The sequence below is a fragment of the Drosophila grimshawi genome, unplaced genomic scaffold, assembly GCF_018153295.1.
Source record: "Drosophila grimshawi isolate 15287-2541.00 unplaced genomic scaffold, ASM1815329v1 contig_1367, whole genome shotgun sequence".
Taxonomy (NCBI): domain Eukaryota; kingdom Metazoa; phylum Arthropoda; class Insecta; order Diptera; family Drosophilidae; genus Drosophila; species Drosophila grimshawi.
The window spans coordinates 8,328,987-8,350,474 of NW_025062889.1; the positions used below are offsets into that span (position 1 = coordinate 8,328,987).

Genomic DNA, 21,488 nt, shown 5'->3' on the forward strand with positions numbered 1-21,488 from the left:
TTAACAAATTAGCATTTATTAGCATTTATAGTTGCTTCTCCTCTCTATTACTCTCTATGTCTCTCCACGCTCAAGGGAATTAGCCTCTGCGTGCGGTGTAGGCGCTTTGCTGCTGTTCAGCTGGTTGCGGTGGTGCTGTGGCTATGTAATCCAAGGCCCTCTGTATAGCTGGCGGGATGGGCGGAGCTGTGGGCAGATGATCGCCCTGTGGCTGGAAGCCGTTCTCATCTGCTACATAGGTAATCCGTATGGGTGTGCCATCCGGCGCTGTATACGAGAAGAAGCCCTGAGCGACCTTTTCCATTCAAGCGAAAAAGAAAATAATAAGAAAAAAAATAAAATGCACAGATGGAGCTACAATTTGTCGGCGGTGGAATCGTGGGGCATCTGATGCAGATGCAAATGTCAAATGGCCGCATTGCTTGAGGTCGCTTGACTCACCGGTCCTGCATTATCGGTGCCAGCATTTTTGAGATAACCCTCTTCCTCGACGTTAATGCCATTCTCTGTCTCATAGTTGTACTTGTAGGAGCCATCAAAGTTCACCTCCTGCTCCTGCCGTAATATCTTGATGGGCTCCGTGGCAGGTCCTTGCGGTCGCGCATGCGTCTTGCATAGCAGCAAAGCTGCAACAATCACTAGCTGCCAGAAGATTAACGCCAATCCTTGGGATGAACTGAATGAGCCAGAGGTAGATACTTACAAAGTATTGCATGTGGTCTGGTTTTATCCTTGTGTTCGCTTCCGTCAGCGTCTCGTTTTGTAACTGTGGCCAATAACGCCAAAGGTTTGCATATTTATAGCAAAAGCTCGATTCAGTGGCGCTGCTTTTGAGCACTCATACTGACTGCTGCTTGAACTTTACAGTTCAGCCTCTTGCAGCAGAGTAGCTCTTTGCCTCTCGATCGCAGCTTGGCCTCTGGTGGGTGTTTAGCATTTGGATGGAAGATGCACAGATCAGAAGCCAAGCTCAAAGCCTGGCCAAACTGATTAGATCTTAGTTAACTTCTTCGGTTGTTCCAATGATCGCGTGATTAGTGCTTTTGGTGTTGTTAAAGTGTTGTAAAATCTGCAATTTGTCAAGTGAATTGCTTATTGTGTACTAATTTGTCACCTAAGTAAAAACTACTGTCCAATTTGTTTGCTAATAAAATAATTGCTTTTATGTGAGATTTCTATAAAGTCGTTAATAAAATTAAAAGCTATAAATATATTAAATATGTTTGAAACATGTTTGTAAAAATATTTAAAAAATAAGGTATTGTGTCATCATTTTAAAATAAATTTTGTATTCACAATTCGCCCTGAGTGACGTTTTACTGTACGCGGAGCGTTGTAACAGAATATTTTGGTCAGTTTATAATTGAGAATGTTTATCTAGAAATAAACTTGTAACGTGGCATTCAAAGAACACGTCTTGGGTTTCAAATCAATTTGTCAGCCACACTTGTAGACATTTAACTTTAGCCTTACCAGCATACATATTCGAATGCACCACAGACACAAGAAAACAAATTGCACAATCTACCCATACGAACCCATACACCAATACACCCAGTGCAACAGCCTTTGCTGCGTGGAGGCGGCAACAGCATGATCATTACGCGAATAACATTAGAAGAGTATCATTATATTTGTGCTAAACATTGTTGCCACGCCACCTGACCATGATCATGTCTATCTGACTGCTTGTCTGTCCCCGTCCCGGCTGTTGACCTTTGTTGGAGGTGGTATTCAGTTATTCTGAACTGAACGAGGCGTGCTTGTTGAGACGCGTACAGATTTGACCACAGGCGTTAATTAGCCCTCATTGGTTTGGATCATTTAGCTTGTGCAACACTAGTTGAAACTCGATATGTGGAAATGTCATTTACTTTCCTAGTCATTAGATAAAATTATTTTTATTTTTTTTTTTATAAATTAAGTTTTATTTTGGAGAATTAATTATATTTTCACATTTTAACGAAATATATTGCGGTATGTGGCGTTGTTGTTTGGCATCTCCATTTTATCCCTTGTTGAAGAGCATCGACAGGAGTTGCTGCTTGAATGGTTTTACAGTTGTCGTCTCGTCGGTGTAGTAGGTGGAGTCATAGTAATCGGGAGTCGAACTCAAATACGAATAGTAGTCAGTAGGCGAGTATGAACTGGAGCCGCTTGGGGAGGTGGATGAGCTGGTGCTGGTGCCGGAGCCGGAGCCGGAGCCGGAGCCTGTGGTGCCGGTACCGGTGGCGGTGGCGGTGCCGGTGCCTTGCGCCCTCACCGACACAGATATCGCGACGATTATGAGTAGAACTTGTAGTTTCATTTTATGTTTGTTTTTTTAGCTACTAGTTTTCGTTGGCTGTTTACCACAATGTTGTCCAAATCGAAGTGTGTCTCCTAATGCCCCAATGCACCACTTTTTATACGCCGCAGAGACATGCTACTAGAAAATACATATGACATGTAAAATATACAATGAACTTCAGCTAAGACAACAGTCTATGGGTTATTATTTACACAAATGTTTGCTAGGCTAGAATACACGAAATTATGTTTGATCTTTATTTGGAGTACATTATGAAATGCACTTTGAGTACAGTTTACGCCACTATTTATCTCTTAAATAAAACTGGGCATGCAACCACATAAAGCGAATAGAATTGAATTGTTAAGTGTGTGTCATTTTATATGGGCTTAGAGACATTAAATGCTTGGTTTTTTGTTTTGGTTTTTCTACAAATTTATTATATTATTATACTATTACTCTAACACAATATCTTTAATATATATAGCGATCATAAGATGCTGGCCATTCCATGGCATGTACAAAATCTGGAAGATCTGTTATGAACTGTGAGCTAAACGTATCCCGCCTATGCACATGGCTTATATAATGACCAGATATGCCAATTTCGAAAACCGGTTCATCGAATTTACCATTCACCTTCTAAAAGAAGATTTAAAAAGAAAAGAATTATTTATGTAACTTACATTCTTGATTATACGAAATTACGTACCGCCAACTCCAAATCGAATTCAATGGGTGAGCTATCCGCGGCCCAGGCAAAGAATATGTGATATGGTGGCTTGAAAGTGCCCGGGTTATCCAGCATGCCCCTTAAAAATGACCAGTCTAACATTTTCACACCATCCAACGGTTTCAGGAATATACTCATGCGTGCGGGTCCTGTTAGTTTAAACTGATACCGTATCGAATAGCCACCGGCTAATATTGTCTTATTGACTAACTCGAGGGTAGTCGTGCCGGGCACCTCGACAGGCTGCTTGCGTGGCAGCCAGCGAGCTGCCTTTCGTGCTTCGCACCACCGATGATTGAAACAGGGCACGCCGCACATCATTTGATTTTCGCATTCGTGCTCCAGGTGAACTAAACCGGTCAAATCCATTGTGTCGGCCAGTGGCTGTTCCAGACGACGATCCTGCAAGTCAAAATAGTAGCCGGAATCCTCCTGGCTAATGGAACCATCGTATCCGTAGAATCTACGATGTACTTGCTGTAATGTCAATGAGTCTTACAATCGAGATATCTGAGATATTTAGCAGCTAAGTGGCTTACCAAAAAGTTAACCCGCATCACATTCGTTTTACGCCGATAAGGGAAACCCACATCCGATACAGATATCATGCAGAATATAAACATTATGAGCGCCAGGCCGCCAATCATCCAATTTGGTCGCCGGAAGATGTTAATTAGTGGTGCCTGAGGGGTTGAGCCGGTGAGTTTAATATACATACATTATTTAATATTATCTGTCTTTGACTAATATTTAACTTATATTAGTTTTGAACTTACCAAACAACCCAGAGCAAGTATTGTGCCCATTGCACACAGAAGTGCAATCAGCAAATCTGGATTCACTTCGGTTCCCTTACGGGCTGTCATTGGAATGCAAATGACAAGAAAAGCGTGAAACAAGTAGCTGAAGTAAAGGAAGGGTATTGCTTGGCATACACATAGCACCAGCGACCAATAGTAACCTGTAGAATCCAAAGAATTATGTAATTATCAAATGCTCATAAACGACATTAAGGTTAGAGCCCTACCGCGATCATGCAGCCTGCTAAGCAAATTTATGGCCAGTGCACCCGCATAGAAGAGCAGACTTATCATTAGCAGATAGGCACTACGCAGACCAGCGATAGTTGCAATGATGCATAGCAGGGCCAAGAGTGCACAGTGGGCGTGGCCAGCCATTTGCAGGTGATAAAAGTGCGGTATTTTCTTCTGCAAGTAAATCAAAAATTCTCTTGGGGTTAGCTATGTTGTTCACTTCAGTTGAGAGTTAAATTGCACTTACACTGGGCCTAAAAGTGTAGTAGAGAGTGAAAGGCAGCAGCAGACCAATGATTGAGGGACAAATGAAGAGTCCAATTACGAGCCAGCTATTGGTGAAGTACGTCAAGGTGCGATTACCGGCATCATAAAACACAGCCATAAGCAGTGGCAGACCCAGAGCCAGTACAAATGCAACCAGCTCTAAGCCAACCATAACACCAAAGGCGCCAGCAATGGAACCCATCTTCACATCTGTTGTCCTTGTCATGCGCCATAGGGACACGCAGACCAGGATGATGCCGGCAAGAGCAATGCAGATATTAACGGCAATACCGGTGGACTCCAAGTAGTAAACAAAGAACAGGCCCATAAAATCAAAGAATACGGAGTGACCCTCGGAGTGCGCCTAAGCATAATAAAGATAAGCCTTATCAAGATGCTAAGCTAAATAAACAAAATCTTACCTCAGTGTCGCGCATTTCCTCCGCATTGCTAATTCTACGCGTTAGATGTAACAAATTCTCACCCGTATTCTGTAGTGAATTTCGGGATATAACATCAAAGCGATCGTATTTGGTATGGTAGACGAAACCATTGTATTGGCCAGCCATATCCAGACCTGCGAGATGAAACATAAATATATCGATTGGGGGGCAGTCAAGTTGAGAACACATACCTGGCACCGGACCAAAGTCGCGGAAGATCCTAAAGTCCGTGTCGGAGGGTATGATACCAGCCTGAAATACCTCCTCGGCCATTGTTGTTGCAAACGGATGTTTGGCGGCGTCCCTGTAGTGCTGCAAGCGTTGAATGCAATTTTGCAAGATTTAATACTAATAATCGAGATAAGAAAATCAGATAACACATTTTTCAACTGATATCAAAACATTATCTGACTCTCGATAAGATCGCCGAAATAGTCTATGCGAATTTTAATAGTCACTTACTCGCATTAGCCAGGGATGATTGGGACCACCTTGGAAGAGTATCTCACGGCCACCGGCACCGGCAGAGTCCAGATTGATGAGAGCCCTACAGAAATATGTGTCAAACATTGCTAGCAGCACATCACTCTCTCTCTCTCTCTCTCTCTCTCAGATTTTACTCACTTGCAGTTGGGCGACCATTTGTGCTGTGAGATAAACGCATGGGAACCCTGAAGCGGCTGTTCTTCGGCACCATTGAATAGAAAGACAATCGGATGCTCGAAAGTATCCTGAGACATGACAAGTTGGCGCATCACCTCCAGCATTGCAACAACCATGAAGGCAGCATCTCCGGTACCTACACTGCCCGGTTTGGTGTCGTAATGACTGTTAATAAGCAAATATGATGTACTATTCGAGCTCTTTGTGCTCAGTTTGACAACAACATTCTGGACGGCCTGATACATATTGATCATCTCCCAGTGCAGATAAGCTCCGGATGCCCGCTGCACATCCACTTCCATCTCATACAAATCATGTCGCATCACGCTACGCACTGTGTCAATTTCCTTGAGCATAAATTCAACCATTGTCTTCTCGTTCATTTCATCGCCCACAATTTTGGGTCCCATGCGATCCAGCTCGAGTAATTTCTGTTGAGCTCGCTCCGCTACAAACTGACCCGGTTTGCTTGTCTCCTCCGCTAAGTTGACTGGTGTGGGCAACGAGTAGAAGAGTGGGAAGACCACAGCGAAGAAGAGAGCGACCCAGAAAAGCAGAAAACTGGGCGCATAATACCAGGGTAGCTGTTTATGGAGTGTGTCCTTCTCTGATACAAGAATGATAGTATTATCCATTATCTCACTGGTTTGAAATTCCTACATAAAACAAGGAGAAGCACAGCAGTTAATTATAATTGTGGCCAATAAAAAATTGCAATGCCTCCTACGTTCTTATCTTCGCCACCATCCATAATTGTAGTTCTATTCGTAACCAGCTCGTCTCGTAGCTCCAGCAATGGCCAAATTGTTTTAGCGACTTAGCAATTATTTGGCTGCTTCTCCGTTTTAAAGCAAATTATTTACGATCAAATTTTATCAGCTGTGATTTCATATCTCTAATCGTAACTGTTGCCATAATTGCTGTGTTTATACAAAAAACGCGCTGATATTTGATATATATATATATATTTTTTTTATTTTTTTACCCCCAATATCTATCAATAAAACCCTACAAAAAACCCACACAAATTATACTCGCGTAAATTGGGAGAAATGGTTATTGGGGCACTTTGGAATACGGTTCAACATCCAATTGGGTTGCCATCGTCAAGTGAGTGATCGACACTCCGATTTTATCAAGTTTTGTTCTTAATATGGTGGATTTATTGGAGTAACTACTTAGCATCTGTTAAGCAATTAACACGTATTGTTTGGGACCTTGTGAATCATTACCCGTAATCGTTTTTTGCCTTGAATTTTTATCATATCGAAAATGCGCTCCATATAAAATATTGAGTATATAAAGCAACTATTGGTTAATAGATTTTCAAGCAACTTGACCGTTTTCAACTTCCATATAGTAAGAAGCAGTATTTATTAAGTTACTAATAAATTCTGTTATATTTATTCGAAATTCGTTCATGTAAAATTTATTATTACAAGATTGGAATAGGTGCCAATTTTTGTAATAAGAACATCATTGCTTTCCCAAAAATATTGAAAATAATATATATAAAGTCCGATTAATATTTATATTTAATTTAATCTCTTACAATAAAATTAATTTTATATGCATAAATCTAGTCATTTTTGTATTGTATATATTTAGAATACGTAACGCTTATATAATGTTGGCCACTCCATCACATGCACAAAATCTGGAAAGTCGGCTATAAACTGAAGGCCAGCGGAGTCTCTTTCAAAGTCATAGCTGACATAATGCCACGCAACGCCCAATTCAAAGATGGGCACATTGAAATCACCAGTAGGTTTCTGGTTGGGAAATTTTAATTATTTAAATTATTATATATTATTATGTATTTTCATTATTTAACTCACTGCAAAGTCTATATGGAATTTTAGAGGGGTTTTATCTTTGCCATATGAGAAAAATATTTGATAAGGTAACTTGTATTTTTCCGGCTCGTCAAGTAAATTCCTTATGAAGGACCAATCCTCCACGGATACACCCTCCAGTGGTTGTATAAACAAGCCCATATGTGGTGGACCACTCAACTCAAACTCATAGCGTGCCGCAGTGCCACTTGGCAGAATAGTTTTACTCAAAAGCACCAATGAGGAGTTGCCTGGTATTTTCACTTCCTGTTCACGTGGCAGCCAATGTGCCGTGGAACGAGCTTTGCACCAGCGATGATTAAAGCAGGGCACCCCGCACATTAACTCCTTGTCACAGTGCTCCTCAATGCCAGTCAGGTCCTTCAGATCGACTGAAGTGTCCTCGAGCGGATAGTTGAGGCGCCTGTCCTGGAAGTCAAAGTAATAGCCCGAATCGCTGAGACTCACACTACCATCATACTCATAGAAAATGCGTCGAACATGCTGCCAATAATCAATAACAGTTAACCTATAAATCTAATCTGAACATATCGATGTCGAAACTTACCAGAAAATTAACACGCATAACGTTTGTCTTGGGTCGATAGGGAAAGCCCACATCCGACACAGCAATCATACTAAAAATAAAAGTAATGATGCCAAGCCCAAGCATGACAAATTTGGACCAGTGGAACATATTGATAAGTGGTGACTTATATGCACAAGAAAGAAAGAATATTAATATTAATATGGATGAGCTAATTACCGCCATACTCACCACGAATCCCAAAGCGAAAAATGTGCCAAGTCCACATAACAAAGCAATGAGAAGATCAGGGTTCAGGGAGCTGCCATTGCGACCCATCATGGGTATCAAAACAACAAGAAACATGTAGAACAGATAGCAGAAGTAACAGAAGGGCATAAGCTGCAATATTTGCGTTATCAGCACCCAGTAATAGTCTGAAATTCACAATAAATAATAAAGGTGATTGTGATTTTGAGTTAGATTGATCCATAACTTACTTCGATCGTGTAGTTTGCTCAGCAGATTAATGATTAGCGCAGCGGAATAGAAGAGCATTGATATCATGCAGAGGTAAGGGGTGCGCAAACTGATTGCAGTCAGTATGATGGCCGCAAGAGCCAGCACCACACAGTGGGCGTGCAGACTCATGTGTACATGGTGGGAGTGGCTGACATTTTGCTGTTCAATATATCATTAAAATATATAAAAACATAACCAATTTAGTTTAATGTATAGTTTATTGCTTACATTCTTGCGGAAACTGAAATAGAGTGTGGTGGGCAAACTGAGCCCAATGATCGCCGGGCAGACGAACAGGCCGAGCATGAGCCAGTTGCTCGTGAAGTAAGTCAACGAATGATTCCCGGCATCAAAGAGAACAGCCATCAACAGGGGCAGACCAAGGCAAAGAGCGACTCCAACAATGTGTAGGCCCAATATGATGGCAAACCAAATTAATACTTGGCACAGCGACAGCTCGGATACGTGTGCCATGCGCCACAGTGAGATGCCTACAAGCAACAGGCTCACAGCCGCAATGCAACTGTTCAACACAATGCCAGTTGTTTTCGAATAAACCACAAAAAATAAGCCCATGTAGTCAAAGAAAACGGCATGTCCTTCCCTGTGCGCCTGCAAATAGTTCGATTCAAGTTTCATCAGCTAACTTAAATTTAACAATATATATATAAAATGATTGATATGAAACTTAAGAATAATTACTAAAAGTATTCCTATTAAAGTACTTACCTCAGTGTCGTACATTTCGTTCGCATTGGCAAAGGCCCGTACCAGTGGAAGAACATTTTCCCCCGTGTTCTGTATCGATTTAGCGGGCACATTCTCATAGTTATCAAATATGGTATGGTAGACATAACCATTGCCGATCTGAGCCATATCCAAGCCTACACATCAGAGCATACATTTAGCCATTATCATATTTAGATTTATTATTTCCAGACATACCCGGTAAATTTCCATAGTCGCGAAATATGCGAAAGTCCGTATCGGAGGGCAGTATACCGGATTGAAAGATTTCCTCGGCCATTGTTGTTGCAAAAGGATGTTTGGCATGTTGATTGTAATACTGAAATCAATATATGTAACTAAAGTTAGTCGAAAATAAATGGCGGGTGTCAACAACCAAACTTTTAATTTATAACCCATAATAATTGTCAAAAGGTATTTTTATAGCTAGATTTATGACTTCTAACTAGTATTCGCCGCCACGCGTATGCATATAACAAATCTGAAGATAAGGGCATATCAATGTTATAAACTTACTTGCATTAGCCACGGATGATTTGGGCCACTTTGGAAAAGCAATTCTCTACCACCACTTCCGGCTACTTCTAGATTTAGGAGTGCCCTGTTAATATGGATATAATATTCACAAGTTAAAATTAAGCCTCAAATTATTTATTATGAATAAGACAAGATATAACCAAAAAATAAAAATAAATAAAACTTTTTCTCTTACTTGCAGTTCTTTGCCCATTTGTGTTGGGTGATAAAACCATGTGAGGCTTGCAAAGGATTCTCCTCAGCTCCATTGAACAGAAATACAATGGGGTGCTGAAAGCTCTGGTCCGATATGGCCATTTGACGTAGCACTTCCAGCATAACAATGACCATAGTGCCATCATCGCCAGAGCCAGGACTGCTGGGCTTCGAGTCAAAGTGACTGTTAAGCAGCAAATAGGATTCGCTGGTGGAGCTGCGCGTGCTCAGCTTGACGACCACATTCTGTACGCCCTGATACATGTTTACCATATTCCAATGCATATAGGCACCCGATGGCTGTTGCACATCCACCTCCAGATCGTAGAGATCCGATCTCATAGATGCTCGCACATTTTCGACTTCGTCGAGCAGGAAGGCAACCGTTAGCACCTCGTTGGCAATGCTGCCGACGACTTTGGGACCGATTTGATCATAGCTATATAACAGACGCTGTGCTCGCTCGGCAATAAACTGGCCCGGCTTCAGCGGCTCCTCGGCAATGGTAACTACTTCTGGCAGTTGGTTGAACAGCGATATAACGATGGCAAAAAAAATTCCGACCCAAAGGAGTAGAAAGGCAGGCGCATAGTACCACGGAATCTTTGCTCGAAGATGTTTTGATTTTCTTACCATGTGGACCAGGGCCACCTCCAATGGGGCAAAATTCTGGAAAATATTTCATTACTTTTTGCAGCTTATTCTTTATCGTACATACACTTTCTTCCATTTCCTTGACTGCCATAATTTAGCTACTTTTTATTTTCACTCTTTCGACGCACAGTTCCGTTGACAAACTTTGGCCAACTAAATTTCTGTATGTCGAATAGTTCATTTGGCTCTGACTGCATTTTATTGGCACTGATTTGTACTTTGAAGTCTATAAAGATAAACTTATTTCATTGATAGATACATCAGAACAAAAAAATAAATAAAAAAATAACAACCTAAAGTCAAGCCTTTTATTCAAAAATATATTTCGGTTTCGTTGTGGTCAACAAGGAAGTTTAGTATCTAAATTATGTGTAGTATATATTTTATGGTTTAGCTATCGGTAAAGAACTGTAATAACCAGTTGGATATAAAGCGTTATGTACTCGAAAGCTTCAATAAAATCAAAACAAACAATTATGAATGGAGGAGTGTCTCGACTTTACGATACTCTGATCACAGAATATGTTCTGTTCATTTCATTCGGCAAATGATAATAAGAATAGTTAAGCAATGTAGCCAGTAATCTTCCTTTAACATTTGCTTAGCATTTTCTTAGAATTATTTGAAACAGGCTTTTTATATCTAAGCTCGGTAGGTCTTATGCAGTCACATTTACTGGAAATTATATATTATTCAGAGTTTCACATGTTAGATTAATATACTCTTTGTATTCATCATTAGTAAATAAGCGCAAAAATCAGGTATTTGAATTTGTTTTTGGTTTTGCTCTATCAAAGCTATCCATAAATGTTGTTCCATTGTATATGGTCGATAGTTGATAAGGTATAAATCAAGTAACCTCTAGCCATATTCGCTGAATAACTGGATACCAATAAATCGGCGTCTCTTTTGGCAATATATTCCGGACACACCGGTTGTATACTACACCTTTTGGAACTGATAACCTTCTACCCTGATACCGAAAATTAAGATGTAAACTTTGAAGTTCTGTAAACTTCAATAAATATCATTATTTATCTTTCATTTACCTCAATAGAAAAGCTTAAATTATTCCATACTAAAATGTCTTCCAATTTAATTTGTGTTTAATTCTACGAAAATAAATATCAATATAGCAAAGTTCTGAGAGCAATAGTTAAATGCTAATTGCCGTTTGGTTATTTAAATATGCAACATATTTTGCCCGCGCATTTAAGCCGGCATTTATTATTAACGCCGTTCAAATATAATGTTAACCTAACACAGCTATTTGAGTTTAACAGTGCAGAAAACCAAAGCATATTCCCATAGTGACGGTAATTTCATTCATATGCGGGTAAATTTAAAGTCAAAGCAATATAAGTATTTATTTTATAATTATAAGCAAGTAAGTAAACCTTGCAAGGTGATTTCATAATCATCGGCAATTTCGCGAAAGCTAACGGTAATTGATGCTCATCCGCCCAGCTGTTGTCATGCGCTGGAGGGCGATAGCTTTTTGGCGCCGATAATAATTTACATTTGAAAATGTCATCTTAATAATAAAATTCAAGTGGAATGGAAAATCGAATAGATCTGAAACTAGTTTTTTTTTATTGCTTCATTATATTAATATTATTTCTTGATTGGTTCCGACAGTTAAAATATGTAGCGCATGTATACAGAAGGCCAAGTGGCCACAATCGAATAGGAGGGAAATGAAGATTTAAATTTCAGGCTTTGTTCGTCCCCCTCATCTCCAATATAATGACCCGACACACCCATTTGGAACAGCGGAACCTTAAAATCGCCATTCCATTTCTATAAATGTATGAAGTAAATAAATTAAGGTTAAATTGATATTTGAATATATACATAGACCATATCTTACCGAAAACTCCAACCAGAACTTTAACGGCGAGCTATCAATACCAAAACCAATGTAAACATGGTATGATAACGGCTTCGGTGGTGGGTTGTTAAGATAAGTAAGCGAAAACGACCAGTTGCTCATATTTACGTTTTCATAGGGTTGAATGAATAGACTCATGTGCGAGGGACCCGTCAATTCAAACTCAAAGCGCACTGTGGTTGAGTTTACAATGCTTTTGTTAAGCACTTTCAATGTGGTTAGTCCTGGGGGTACAATAGGTTCAGAGCGGGGCAACCATTTGCTTTGTAGTCGATTCCCGACGTAGCGATAGTCAAATAGTGGCATGCCACACATCATGTGAGTCTCGCATTGCGATTTTATGTCAACCAAGCCAGTTAAGTTAACTTTTGTACCCACGAAAGGTTTCTCTTCACGTCGGTCTTGAAAATTAAACAGATAGCCAGACTCATCTTTACTCCGAGTGCCATCGTATTCATAGAACATATTTCGCACTTGCTGCAATTTTATGCATTGTATTTGATGTACATATAGATGCCAGTTAACTATGGGAATCTTACCAGATATGCAACTCGCTGTCCGCTGGTCTTTGGCCTATAGGGGAATCCGAGTTGCGTGCTACTTGCCAAATACATAGAGAGTGCTGTGATTGCAAGCAGAGACAACACCACAAAGCTGGGTCGCCGGAAAGTATTGATAAGTGGAATCTGTGTAGGTACAAATCGTAAGAAGAAGGTAGAAATAAAGAGTAAGACAACTTACCAAGAAACCAAATGAAAGAATCGTTCCTAGTGCTGCCAATAATGCTATGTATAAATCCCGGTTTGCAGAACTGCCACCACGACCACCCATTGGTGTTAAAATAACTATGAATAGGTAGGCGACGTAGCTGCTGCACAAGAAAGGAATTATCTGACCCGCCTTAACTAGACCTGCCCAGGCATAGCCACGATCGTGTAAAGTGGTCAATAAGTTAAGGGTCAAGGATAGAACGTAGAAAATTAGTGGTATGACGAAAATGTATGTGGAACGCAAGCCGAACATTGTAAGACCAATGGTAAGAAGAGCCAAGATGACTGCCTGGGCATGCAATGCCAGATGGATATGGTAGGCATTTGATATTTTATCCTGGGGAAAAATGTATTGATAAGTGTATGTGTTAAGAAAGAATATTTCTAGAGTTCGAACTTACGTTACGCTGTAAGCTATAGTAAATAGTTGTGGGCAAACTGAGGCCAATAAGTGACGGGCACACATATAAACCGATCACAAGTAGGGGAGTGCTATAGTAAGTCAGTGATAGTCCCAAATTGTCAAATACTTGTGCAACCACTAAAGGAAGTGCTAGTCCGAGTACAAAGGAGATAATCTGTATGACAAGAACCAGGATAAGCCAGCGGGCCACGTGGCAAATGGAGACGTGGGAAACATCAGCCATTCGCCACAATGAAACGTAGATCAAAATGAAGGCAGCTCCGGCAGCGCTATAGTTCAATAATATTCCTGTAGCCTCTGAATAATGGATAAAATAAATTCCCAGGAAGTCAAAGAAGACGCCGTGTCCTCCTTTATGTGCCTGTCATTTACAATTGGAAATGTTCAATAAGATACTTAGATTATTTAGTGAAATCAATTAATTACCTGGATATCTTGCAATTCGGTTGCGTTTGACAAACCTCGAACCAAACTGAGAATATTGTCACCAGTATTCTGCATGGATTCACGAGGTATCACATCAATTGTGTCGTAGTTGGTGTGGAGAACAAATCCATTAATAATTTGCGCCATGTCCAAACCTACAAAGATTGATGTATTTTTGCAACACACTTTCTTTTTCGGAAGCACATTACAACATACCTGGGATGTTGCCATAAGTTGTGAACTGTTCGAAGTCTGTGCTCGATGGAATAAAGCCGGCTTGAAATATTTCCTCACCCGCAGTTGTAGCGAATGGGTATTTTATATACTTTTTATAATACTGTGTGAAACTTTAAATGTTTAGATCGAAATTTTGCGTGCATTTGATTTCCGATAATTCACCTGTAAAAGCCATGAGTGATTGGGTCCACTTTGAAAGAGGGCTTCTCGACCTCCACTGCCAGCACCTTCAAGATTAACGACAGCTCTACAATTAAGGTGTTTTTTTGTGAAAAATATGTTAAATTGAAAAGATGAGATAATAACGGCTTACTTGCAGTTTGGAGCCCATTTGTGTTGAGTTATGAATCCATGCGAAGCTTGCATAGACCTTTCTTCAGCTCCATTAAACAAGAAGACAATGGGATGCTCAAAGGTTTGCTTAGTAGAAGATATAATGCGCAATATCTCCAGCATGGTGACTATCATAACGCCTGCATCCCCAGCAGAGGGAGTAAATGGCTTAGAATCGAAGTGACTGTTAACCAGAAGGTAGGACTCGCTCGTTGAGTTCTTTGTCGATAATTTCACAGCAATGTTTTGAACGCCTTGGTATTGGTTTAGAAGATTTTTAAATGGATATCCCCCAGATGCTCGTGACAAGTCGATTTCCATATCGAAATAGTCATTCTGTAGATCTAACTGAATCTGTGACAGCTCGTTCATAATAAAATTCACTGCTTCAACCTCATTTTCATAACTGCCAGGCAATTTGGTACCAATATTAGATAAAGTGTACAGATTTTTGTAAGCACGTTCTGCAATGAATACATTTTTCTTAGCGTCCTCCATTGTCATTGCTGTAGGTAACCGGTAGAAGAATGGTATTACAACGGCGAAAAAGAGGAGTCCCCAGAATAGCAGGAACCCACTGGCGTAGTACCAGGGCAACTTAGCAGCTGCCTCTTTGACCACATTTTTAGGGGCTGCGACGGATGCCTCCGAGATCTATATAAAGTGTGTAACTCAGCATTGGGGAGTCGAAAATTTATTAAATTATTTTGTGATCCTTACAAGTTTCTCTTTATCACTCATGGTGTGCCGCGCGGATTTTCCAAATTATAACTAATAAGCAAAAGAGCATGTAGAAAATCTTTATAGTTAACCAAAATCGTTATCACAAAGGCGAGATTGTTAAATACCCATACAAATAAAACAATTAAAAATGATTAAATTTAGTGTGATTGACTAAGAGATACCCTTAATTTAGGTCTGAAGTTGAATCATATATTTTGCACGGATTAAATTTATTGACTTCTAATTATAATTTGCTCGAAGATATTTTAATAAAGAAGATATAATTGTTAGAAAAATCTGCGCTAGGATAATGTCAGAAGAAATCAGAATTATTTACAAATATACATGAAAGATATATGCATGATAGCGAAAATAATTCGAAGCATAATAATACATTATCGTAATCTTTTAAAATCAAATTAAACCTTATCTGTCGACTTTGGGCTTTTTGAAAAATGCCATATTTCTTTATGATATATTAATTGCTTAATAGCGAATATGTACATACATTGATTTTCTAATGGGATTGGCAAATCATATATAAATTAACCATGAGTCAATTTTAGTTAATATCGGGTAATATCAAATATTAATTATTATTATTACTATATATTTATATTATGCTGATATGATGTGAGATGTCAAAATTGAGTGCAATTTAATTCATTTTCTCAACCTTCAATAAGAATTCAAGTTTTATTTTACATTTATCAAATATTATTTCACGACATAGATTAAAATTCCAGTTCAAAAATATATATTACAATGTATAATAAAATTTAATAATATACTGCATGAAAATTATTTATAATAGGCATGTAATTACGCATGTTAAATTACTAAGGGCTTTTATAGTTATTAAAAATAAAACAAATACGATTATATTCATTAGTTAAAAAACGTATCGTTGGTATGACACAGGCCAATCGGCCAGAATTGAATAGGAAGGGAAAGAGGATGCGAACTTTCTACTTTGTTCACACACCCAGTTGGAAACAGGGAAAATTAAAATCGCCATCCCATTTCTGCAATGTCATAATAGATATATATTCAGCTTGGTTTTAAATATCAAAATCGTACCACTTACCGACAGTTCCAAAAAGAAATTCAATGGAGCGCTATCAATTCCATATGTGAAGTAGATATGGTATGGAAGTGGCGGAGCTGGTGGTTTCTCCAGATAACTGTTAAGGAACGACCAGTTGCTTATTTTCACATCTTTATATGGTTGAATGAACAAGCTCATATGAGAAGGACCCGTCAAATTGAACTCAAAACGCACAGTAGTGGGATTCAGAATTGTTTTGTTAAGTTGCATCAATGTGGTTAAGGTTGGCGGTTCAATGGGATCAGAACGCGGCAGCCATTTGCTTTGTAGACGGTTTTTTGCATAGCGGTAATCAAATAAAGGCATGCCACACATCATTTGTAGTTCAGAATCTCAGTGCAAATTACCTGGAATATTGCCATATATGTTAAACTGACGGAAGTCTGTATCCGATGGTAAAATGTCTGATTGGAAGATTTCCTCGGCCACGGTTGTGGCATAAGGATGTTTGATATATATTCTTGCAACAAATCAATTTCTATCTCGAAATAGTCTTCAAGTATACTTTCTTTAATCTTTGTCAGTTCTTTTAATATAAAGTTCACTGCCTCAACCTCGTTTTCCCTACTGCCAGTCAATTTGGTACCAATATTTGATAGAGTGCCCAGATTTTTGTAAGCACGTTCTGCAATGAATACATTTTTATTTGCGTCCTCCATTGTCATTGCCGTCGGTAACCGATAGAAGAATGGTTTCACAACGGCGAAAAAGAGAAGTCCCCAGAATAATAGGAACCCACTCGCAAAGTACCAAGAAAATGTAGGATTGGTTTCTTTGCTGACCTCATTTTCACAAGCTTCAGCAGATTCGTCCGATATCCATGAAGTGTTTGTAATTAAGACGACTTTGGGACCGATTTGATCATAACTATATAACAGACGCTGTGCTCGCTCGGCAATAACTGGCCCGGCTTCAGCAGCTCCTCGGCAATTGAAACTACCTCTGGCAGTTGGTTGAACAGCGATATAACGATGGCGTTATTTGAAACAGGCTTTTTATGTCTAAGATCGGTAGGTCTTATGGAGTCACATTTTCTGGAAATTATATATTATTCAGAGCTTCACATGTTAGATTAATATACTCTTTATGTTCATCATTAGTAAATAAGCGCAAAAATCAGGTATTTGAATTTGTTTTTGGTTTTGCTCTATCAAAGCTATCCATAAATGTTGTTCCATTGTATATGGTCGATAGTTGATAAGGTATAAATCAAGTAACCTCTAGCCATATTCGCTAAATAACTGGATACCACTAAAATAAGGGTAACGGTAATTGATGCTCATCCGCCCAGCTGTTGTCATGCGCTATTCAAATTATTAATTACGACTGGCTATCGATATCTTTTTGGCGCCGATAATAATTTACATTTGAAAATGTCATCTTAATAATAAAATTCAAGTGGAATGGAAAATCGAATAGATCTGAAACTAGTTTTTTTTTATTGCTTCATTATATTAATATTATTTCTTGATTGGTTCCGACAGTTAAAATATGTAGCGCATGTATACAGAAGGCCAAGTGGCCACAATCGAATAGGAGGGAAATGAAGATTTAAATTTCTGGCTTTGTTCGTCCCCCTCATCTCCAATATAATGACCCGACACACCCATTTGGAACAGCGGAACCTTAAAATCGCCATTCCATTTCTATAAATGTATGAAGTAAATAAATTAAGATTAAATTGATATTTGAATATATACATAGACCATATCTTACCGAAAACTCCAACCAGAACTTTAGCGGCGAGCTATCAATACCAAAACCAATGTAAACATGGTATGATAACGGCTTCGGTGGTGGGTTGTTAAGATAAGTAAGCGAAAACGACCAGTTGCTCATTTTTACGTCTTCATAGGGTTGAATGAATAGACTCATGTGCGAGGGACCCGTCAATTCAAACTCAAAGCGCACTGTGGTTGAGTTTACAATGCTTTTGTTAAGCACTTTCAATGTGGTTAGTCCTGGGGGTACAATAGGTTCAGAGCGGGGCAACCATTTGCTTTGTAGTCGATTCCCGACGTAGCGATAGTCAAATAGTGGCATGCCACACATCATGTGAGTCTCGCATTGCGATTTTATGTCAACCAAGCCAGTTAAGTTAACTTTTGTACCCACGAAAGGTTTCTCTTCACGTCGGTCTTGAAAATTAAACAGATAGCCAGACTCATCTTTACTCCGAGTGCCATCGTATTCATAGAACATATTTCGCACTTGCTGCAATTTTATGCATTGTATTTGATGTACATATAGATGCCAGTTAACTATGGGAATCTTACCAGATATGCAACTCGCTGTCCGCTGGTCTTTGGCCTATAGGGGAATCCGAGTTGCGTGCTACTTGCCAAATACATAGAGAGTGCTGTGATTGCAAGCAGAGACAACAGCACAAAGCTGGGTCGGCGGAAAGTATTTATAAGTGGAATCTGTGTAGGTACAAATCGTAAGAAGAAGGTAGAAATAAAGAGTAAGACAACTTACCAAGAAACCAAATGAAAGAATCGTTCCTAGTGCTGCCAATAATGCTATGTATAAATCCTGGTTTGCAGAACTGCCACCACGACCACCCATTGGTGTTAAAATAACTATGAATAGGTAGGCGACGTAGCTGCTGCACAAGAAAGGAATTATCTGACCCGCCTTAACTAGACCTGCCCAGGCATAGCCACGATCGTGTAAAGTGGTCAATAAGTTAAGGGTCAAGGATAGAACGTAGAAAATTAGTGGTATGACGAAAATGTATGTGGAACGCAAGCCGAACATTGTAAGACCAATGGTAAGAAGAGCCAAGATGACTGCTTGGGTATGCAATGCCAGATGGATATGGTAGGCATTTGATATTTTATCCTGGGGAAAAATGTATAGATAAGTGTATGTGTTAAGAAAGAATATTTCTAGAGATCGAACTTACGTTACGCTGTAAACTATAGTAAATAGTTGTGGGCAAACTGAGGCCAATAAGTGACGGGCACACATATAAACCGATCACAAGTAGGGGAGTGCTATAGTAAGTCAGTGATAGTCCCAAATTGTCAAATACTTGTGCAACCACTAAAGGAAGTGCTAGTCCGAGTACAAAGGAGATAATCTGTATGACAAGAACCAGGATAAGCCAGCGGGCTACGTGGCAAATGGAGACGTGGGAAACATCAGCCATTCGCCACAATGAAACGTAGATCAAAATGAAGGCAGCTCCGGCAGCGCTATAGTTCAATAATATTCCTGTAGCCTCTGAATAGTGGATAAAATAAATTCCCAGGAAGTCAAAGAAGACGCCGTGTCCTCCTTTATGTGCCTGTCATTTACAATTGGAAATGTTCAATAAGATACTTAGATTATTTAGTGAAATCAATTAATTACCTGGATATCTTGCAATTCGGTTGCGTTTGACAAACCTCGAACCAAACTGAGAATATTGTCACCAGTATTCTGCATGGATTCACGAGGTATCACATCAATTGTGTCATACTTGGTGTGGTATACAAATCCATTAATAATTTGCGCCATGTCCAAACCTACAAAGATTGATGTATTTTTGCAACACACTTTCTTTTTCGGAAGCACATTACAACATACCTGGGATGTTGCCATAATTTGTGAACTGTTGGAAGTCTGAGTTCGATGGAATAAAGCCGGCTTGAAATATTTCCTCACCCGCAGTTGTAGCGAATGGGTATTTTATATACTTTTTATAGTACTGTGAGAAACCTTAATTTTAGATCAAAATTTTGCGTTCATTTGATTTCCGATAATTCACCTGTAAAAGCCATGAGTGATTGGGTCCACTTTGAAAGAGGGCTTCTCGACCTCCACTGCCACCACCTTCAAGATTAACGACAGCTCTACAATTACGGTGTTTTAGTGAAAAATATGTTAAATTGAAAAGATGAGATAATAACGGCTTACTTGCAGTTTGGAGCCCATTTGTGTTGAGTTATGAATCCATGCGAAGCTTGCATAGACCTTTCTTCAGCTCCATTAAACAAGAAGACAATGGGATGCTGAAAGGTTTGCTCAGTAGAAGATATAATGCGCAATATCTCCAGCATGGTGACTATCATAACGCCTGCATCCCCAGCAGAGGGAGTAAATGGCTTAGAATCGAAGTGACTGTTAACCAGAAGGTAGGACTCGCTCGTTGAGTTCTTTGTCGATAATTTCACAGCAATGTTTTGAACGCCTTGGTATTGGTTTAGAAGATTTTTAAATGGATATCCCCCAGATGCTCGTGACAAGTCGATTTCCATATCGAAATAGTCATTCTGTAGATCTAACTGAATCTGTGACAGCTCGTTCATAATAAAATTCACTGCTTCAACCTCATTTTCATAACTGCCAGGCAATTTGGTACCAATATTAGATAAAGTGTACAGATTTTTGTAAGCACGTTCTGCAATAAATACATTTTTCTTAGCGTCCTCCATTATCATTGCTGTAGGTAACCGGTAGAAGAATGGTATTACAACGGCGAAAAAGAGGAGTCCCCAGAATAGCAGGAACCCACTGGCGTAGTACCAGGGCAACTTAGCAGCTGCCTCTTTGACCACATTTTTAGGGGCTGCGACGGATTCCTCCGAGATCTATATAAAGTGTGTAACTCAGCATTGGGGAGTCGAAAATTTATTAAATTATTTTGTGATCCTTACAAGTTTCTCTTTATCACTCATGGTGTGCCGCGCGGATTTTCCAAATTATAACTAATAAGCAAAAGAGCATGTAGAACCTCTTTATAGTTAACCAAAATCGTTATCACAAAGGCGAGATTGTTAAATACCCATACAAATAAAACAATTAAAAATGATTAAATTTAGTGTGATTGACTAAGAGATACCCTTAATTCAGGTCTGAAGTTGAATCATATATTTTGCACGGATTAAATTTATTGACTTCTAATTATAATTTGATCGAAGATATTTTAATAAAGAAGATATAATTGTTAGAAAAATCTGCGCTAGGATAATGTCAGAAGAAATCAGAATTATTTACAAATATACATGAAAGATATATGCATGATAGCGAAAATAATTCGAAGCATAATAATACATTATCGAAATCTTTTAAAATCAAATTAAACCTTATCTGTCGACTTTGGGCTTTTTGAAAAATGCCATATTTCTTTATGATATATTAATT

At 39.1% G+C, this 21,488-nt stretch overlaps 7 protein-coding genes across 7 annotated transcripts; all 7 read right to left on the bottom strand.

Moving 5' to 3' along the window:
- On the bottom strand, nucleotides 1-715 carry LOC6560971 (endocuticle structural glycoprotein ABD-4). The gene is made up of 3 exons (XM_001986111.2): nucleotides 704-715; nucleotides 442-642; nucleotides 1-295 (listed from the first exon to the last, which is right to left on the bottom strand). Exons 1-3 carry the CDS (start codon nucleotides 713-715, stop codon nucleotides 80-82), a joined length of 429 nt encoding a protein of 142 aa, XP_001986147.1. The 3' UTR covers nucleotides 1-79.
- A 2,039-nt stretch (nucleotides 716-2,754) lies between these two features.
- LOC6559768 (endoplasmic reticulum metallopeptidase 1) lies at nucleotides 2,755-6,229 on the bottom strand. Its single transcript, XM_001986113.2, has 11 exons — nucleotides 6,158-6,229; nucleotides 5,392-6,086; nucleotides 5,230-5,314; nucleotides 4,959-5,079; nucleotides 4,747-4,901; nucleotides 4,305-4,688; nucleotides 4,051-4,231; nucleotides 3,800-3,984; nucleotides 3,563-3,706; nucleotides 3,003-3,500; nucleotides 2,755-2,932 (listed from the first exon to the last, which is right to left on the bottom strand). The coding sequence occupies exons 1-11, from the start codon at nucleotides 6,179-6,181 to the stop codon at nucleotides 2,765-2,767; spliced, it is 2,640 nt and encodes an 879-aa protein (XP_001986149.1). The 5' UTR covers nucleotides 6,182-6,229; the 3' UTR covers nucleotides 2,755-2,764.
- A 713-nt stretch (nucleotides 6,230-6,942) lies between these two features.
- On the bottom strand, nucleotides 6,943-10,601 carry LOC6559179 (endoplasmic reticulum metallopeptidase 1). Its single transcript, XM_001986114.2, has 11 exons — nucleotides 10,511-10,601; nucleotides 9,773-10,461; nucleotides 9,577-9,661; nucleotides 9,259-9,379; nucleotides 9,043-9,197; nucleotides 8,542-8,925; nucleotides 8,292-8,472; nucleotides 8,044-8,228; nucleotides 7,834-7,977; nucleotides 7,269-7,769; nucleotides 6,943-7,202 (listed from the first exon to the last, which is right to left on the bottom strand). Exons 1-11 carry the CDS (start codon nucleotides 10,535-10,537, stop codon nucleotides 7,035-7,037), a joined length of 2,640 nt encoding a protein of 879 aa, XP_001986150.2. The 5' UTR covers nucleotides 10,538-10,601; the 3' UTR covers nucleotides 6,943-7,034.
- A 1,448-nt stretch (nucleotides 10,602-12,049) lies between these two features.
- Nucleotides 12,050-12,973, bottom strand: LOC116805091 (endoplasmic reticulum metallopeptidase 1-like). The gene is made up of 3 exons (XM_032735159.1): nucleotides 12,877-12,973; nucleotides 12,317-12,814; nucleotides 12,050-12,246 (listed from the first exon to the last, which is right to left on the bottom strand). The coding sequence occupies exons 1-3, from the start codon at nucleotides 12,949-12,951 to the stop codon at nucleotides 12,085-12,087; spliced, it is 735 nt and encodes a 244-aa protein (XP_032591050.1). The 5' UTR covers nucleotides 12,952-12,973; the 3' UTR covers nucleotides 12,050-12,084.
- Nucleotides 12,974-13,884: 911 nt separating this feature from the next.
- Nucleotides 13,885-16,496, bottom strand: LOC6560592 (endoplasmic reticulum metallopeptidase 1-like). Its single transcript, XM_043215482.1, has 6 exons — nucleotides 16,338-16,496; nucleotides 14,508-15,181; nucleotides 14,357-14,441; nucleotides 14,174-14,294; nucleotides 13,993-14,112; nucleotides 13,885-13,892 (listed from the first exon to the last, which is right to left on the bottom strand). Exons 1-6 carry the CDS (start codon nucleotides 16,494-16,496, stop codon nucleotides 13,885-13,887), a joined length of 1,167 nt encoding a protein of 388 aa, XP_043071417.1.
- A 1,311-nt stretch (nucleotides 16,497-17,807) lies between these two features.
- On the bottom strand, nucleotides 17,808-19,176 carry LOC116805080 (endoplasmic reticulum metallopeptidase 1-like). Its single transcript, XM_032735033.1, has 4 exons — nucleotides 18,837-19,176; nucleotides 18,635-18,781; nucleotides 18,075-18,572; nucleotides 17,808-18,004 (listed from the first exon to the last, which is right to left on the bottom strand). The coding sequence occupies exons 1-4, from the start codon at nucleotides 19,116-19,118 to the stop codon at nucleotides 17,843-17,845; spliced, it is 1,089 nt and encodes a 362-aa protein (XP_032590924.1). The 5' UTR covers nucleotides 19,119-19,176; the 3' UTR covers nucleotides 17,808-17,842.
- A 466-nt stretch (nucleotides 19,177-19,642) lies between these two features.
- Nucleotides 19,643-21,022, bottom strand: LOC6559445 (endoplasmic reticulum metallopeptidase 1-like). Its single transcript, XM_043215484.1, has 6 exons — nucleotides 21,002-21,022; nucleotides 20,262-20,935; nucleotides 20,113-20,197; nucleotides 19,932-20,052; nucleotides 19,751-19,870; nucleotides 19,643-19,650 (listed from the first exon to the last, which is right to left on the bottom strand). Exons 1-6 carry the CDS (start codon nucleotides 21,020-21,022, stop codon nucleotides 19,643-19,645), a joined length of 1,029 nt encoding a protein of 342 aa, XP_043071419.1.
- Between the last annotated feature and the right edge of the window lie 466 nt (nucleotides 21,023-21,488).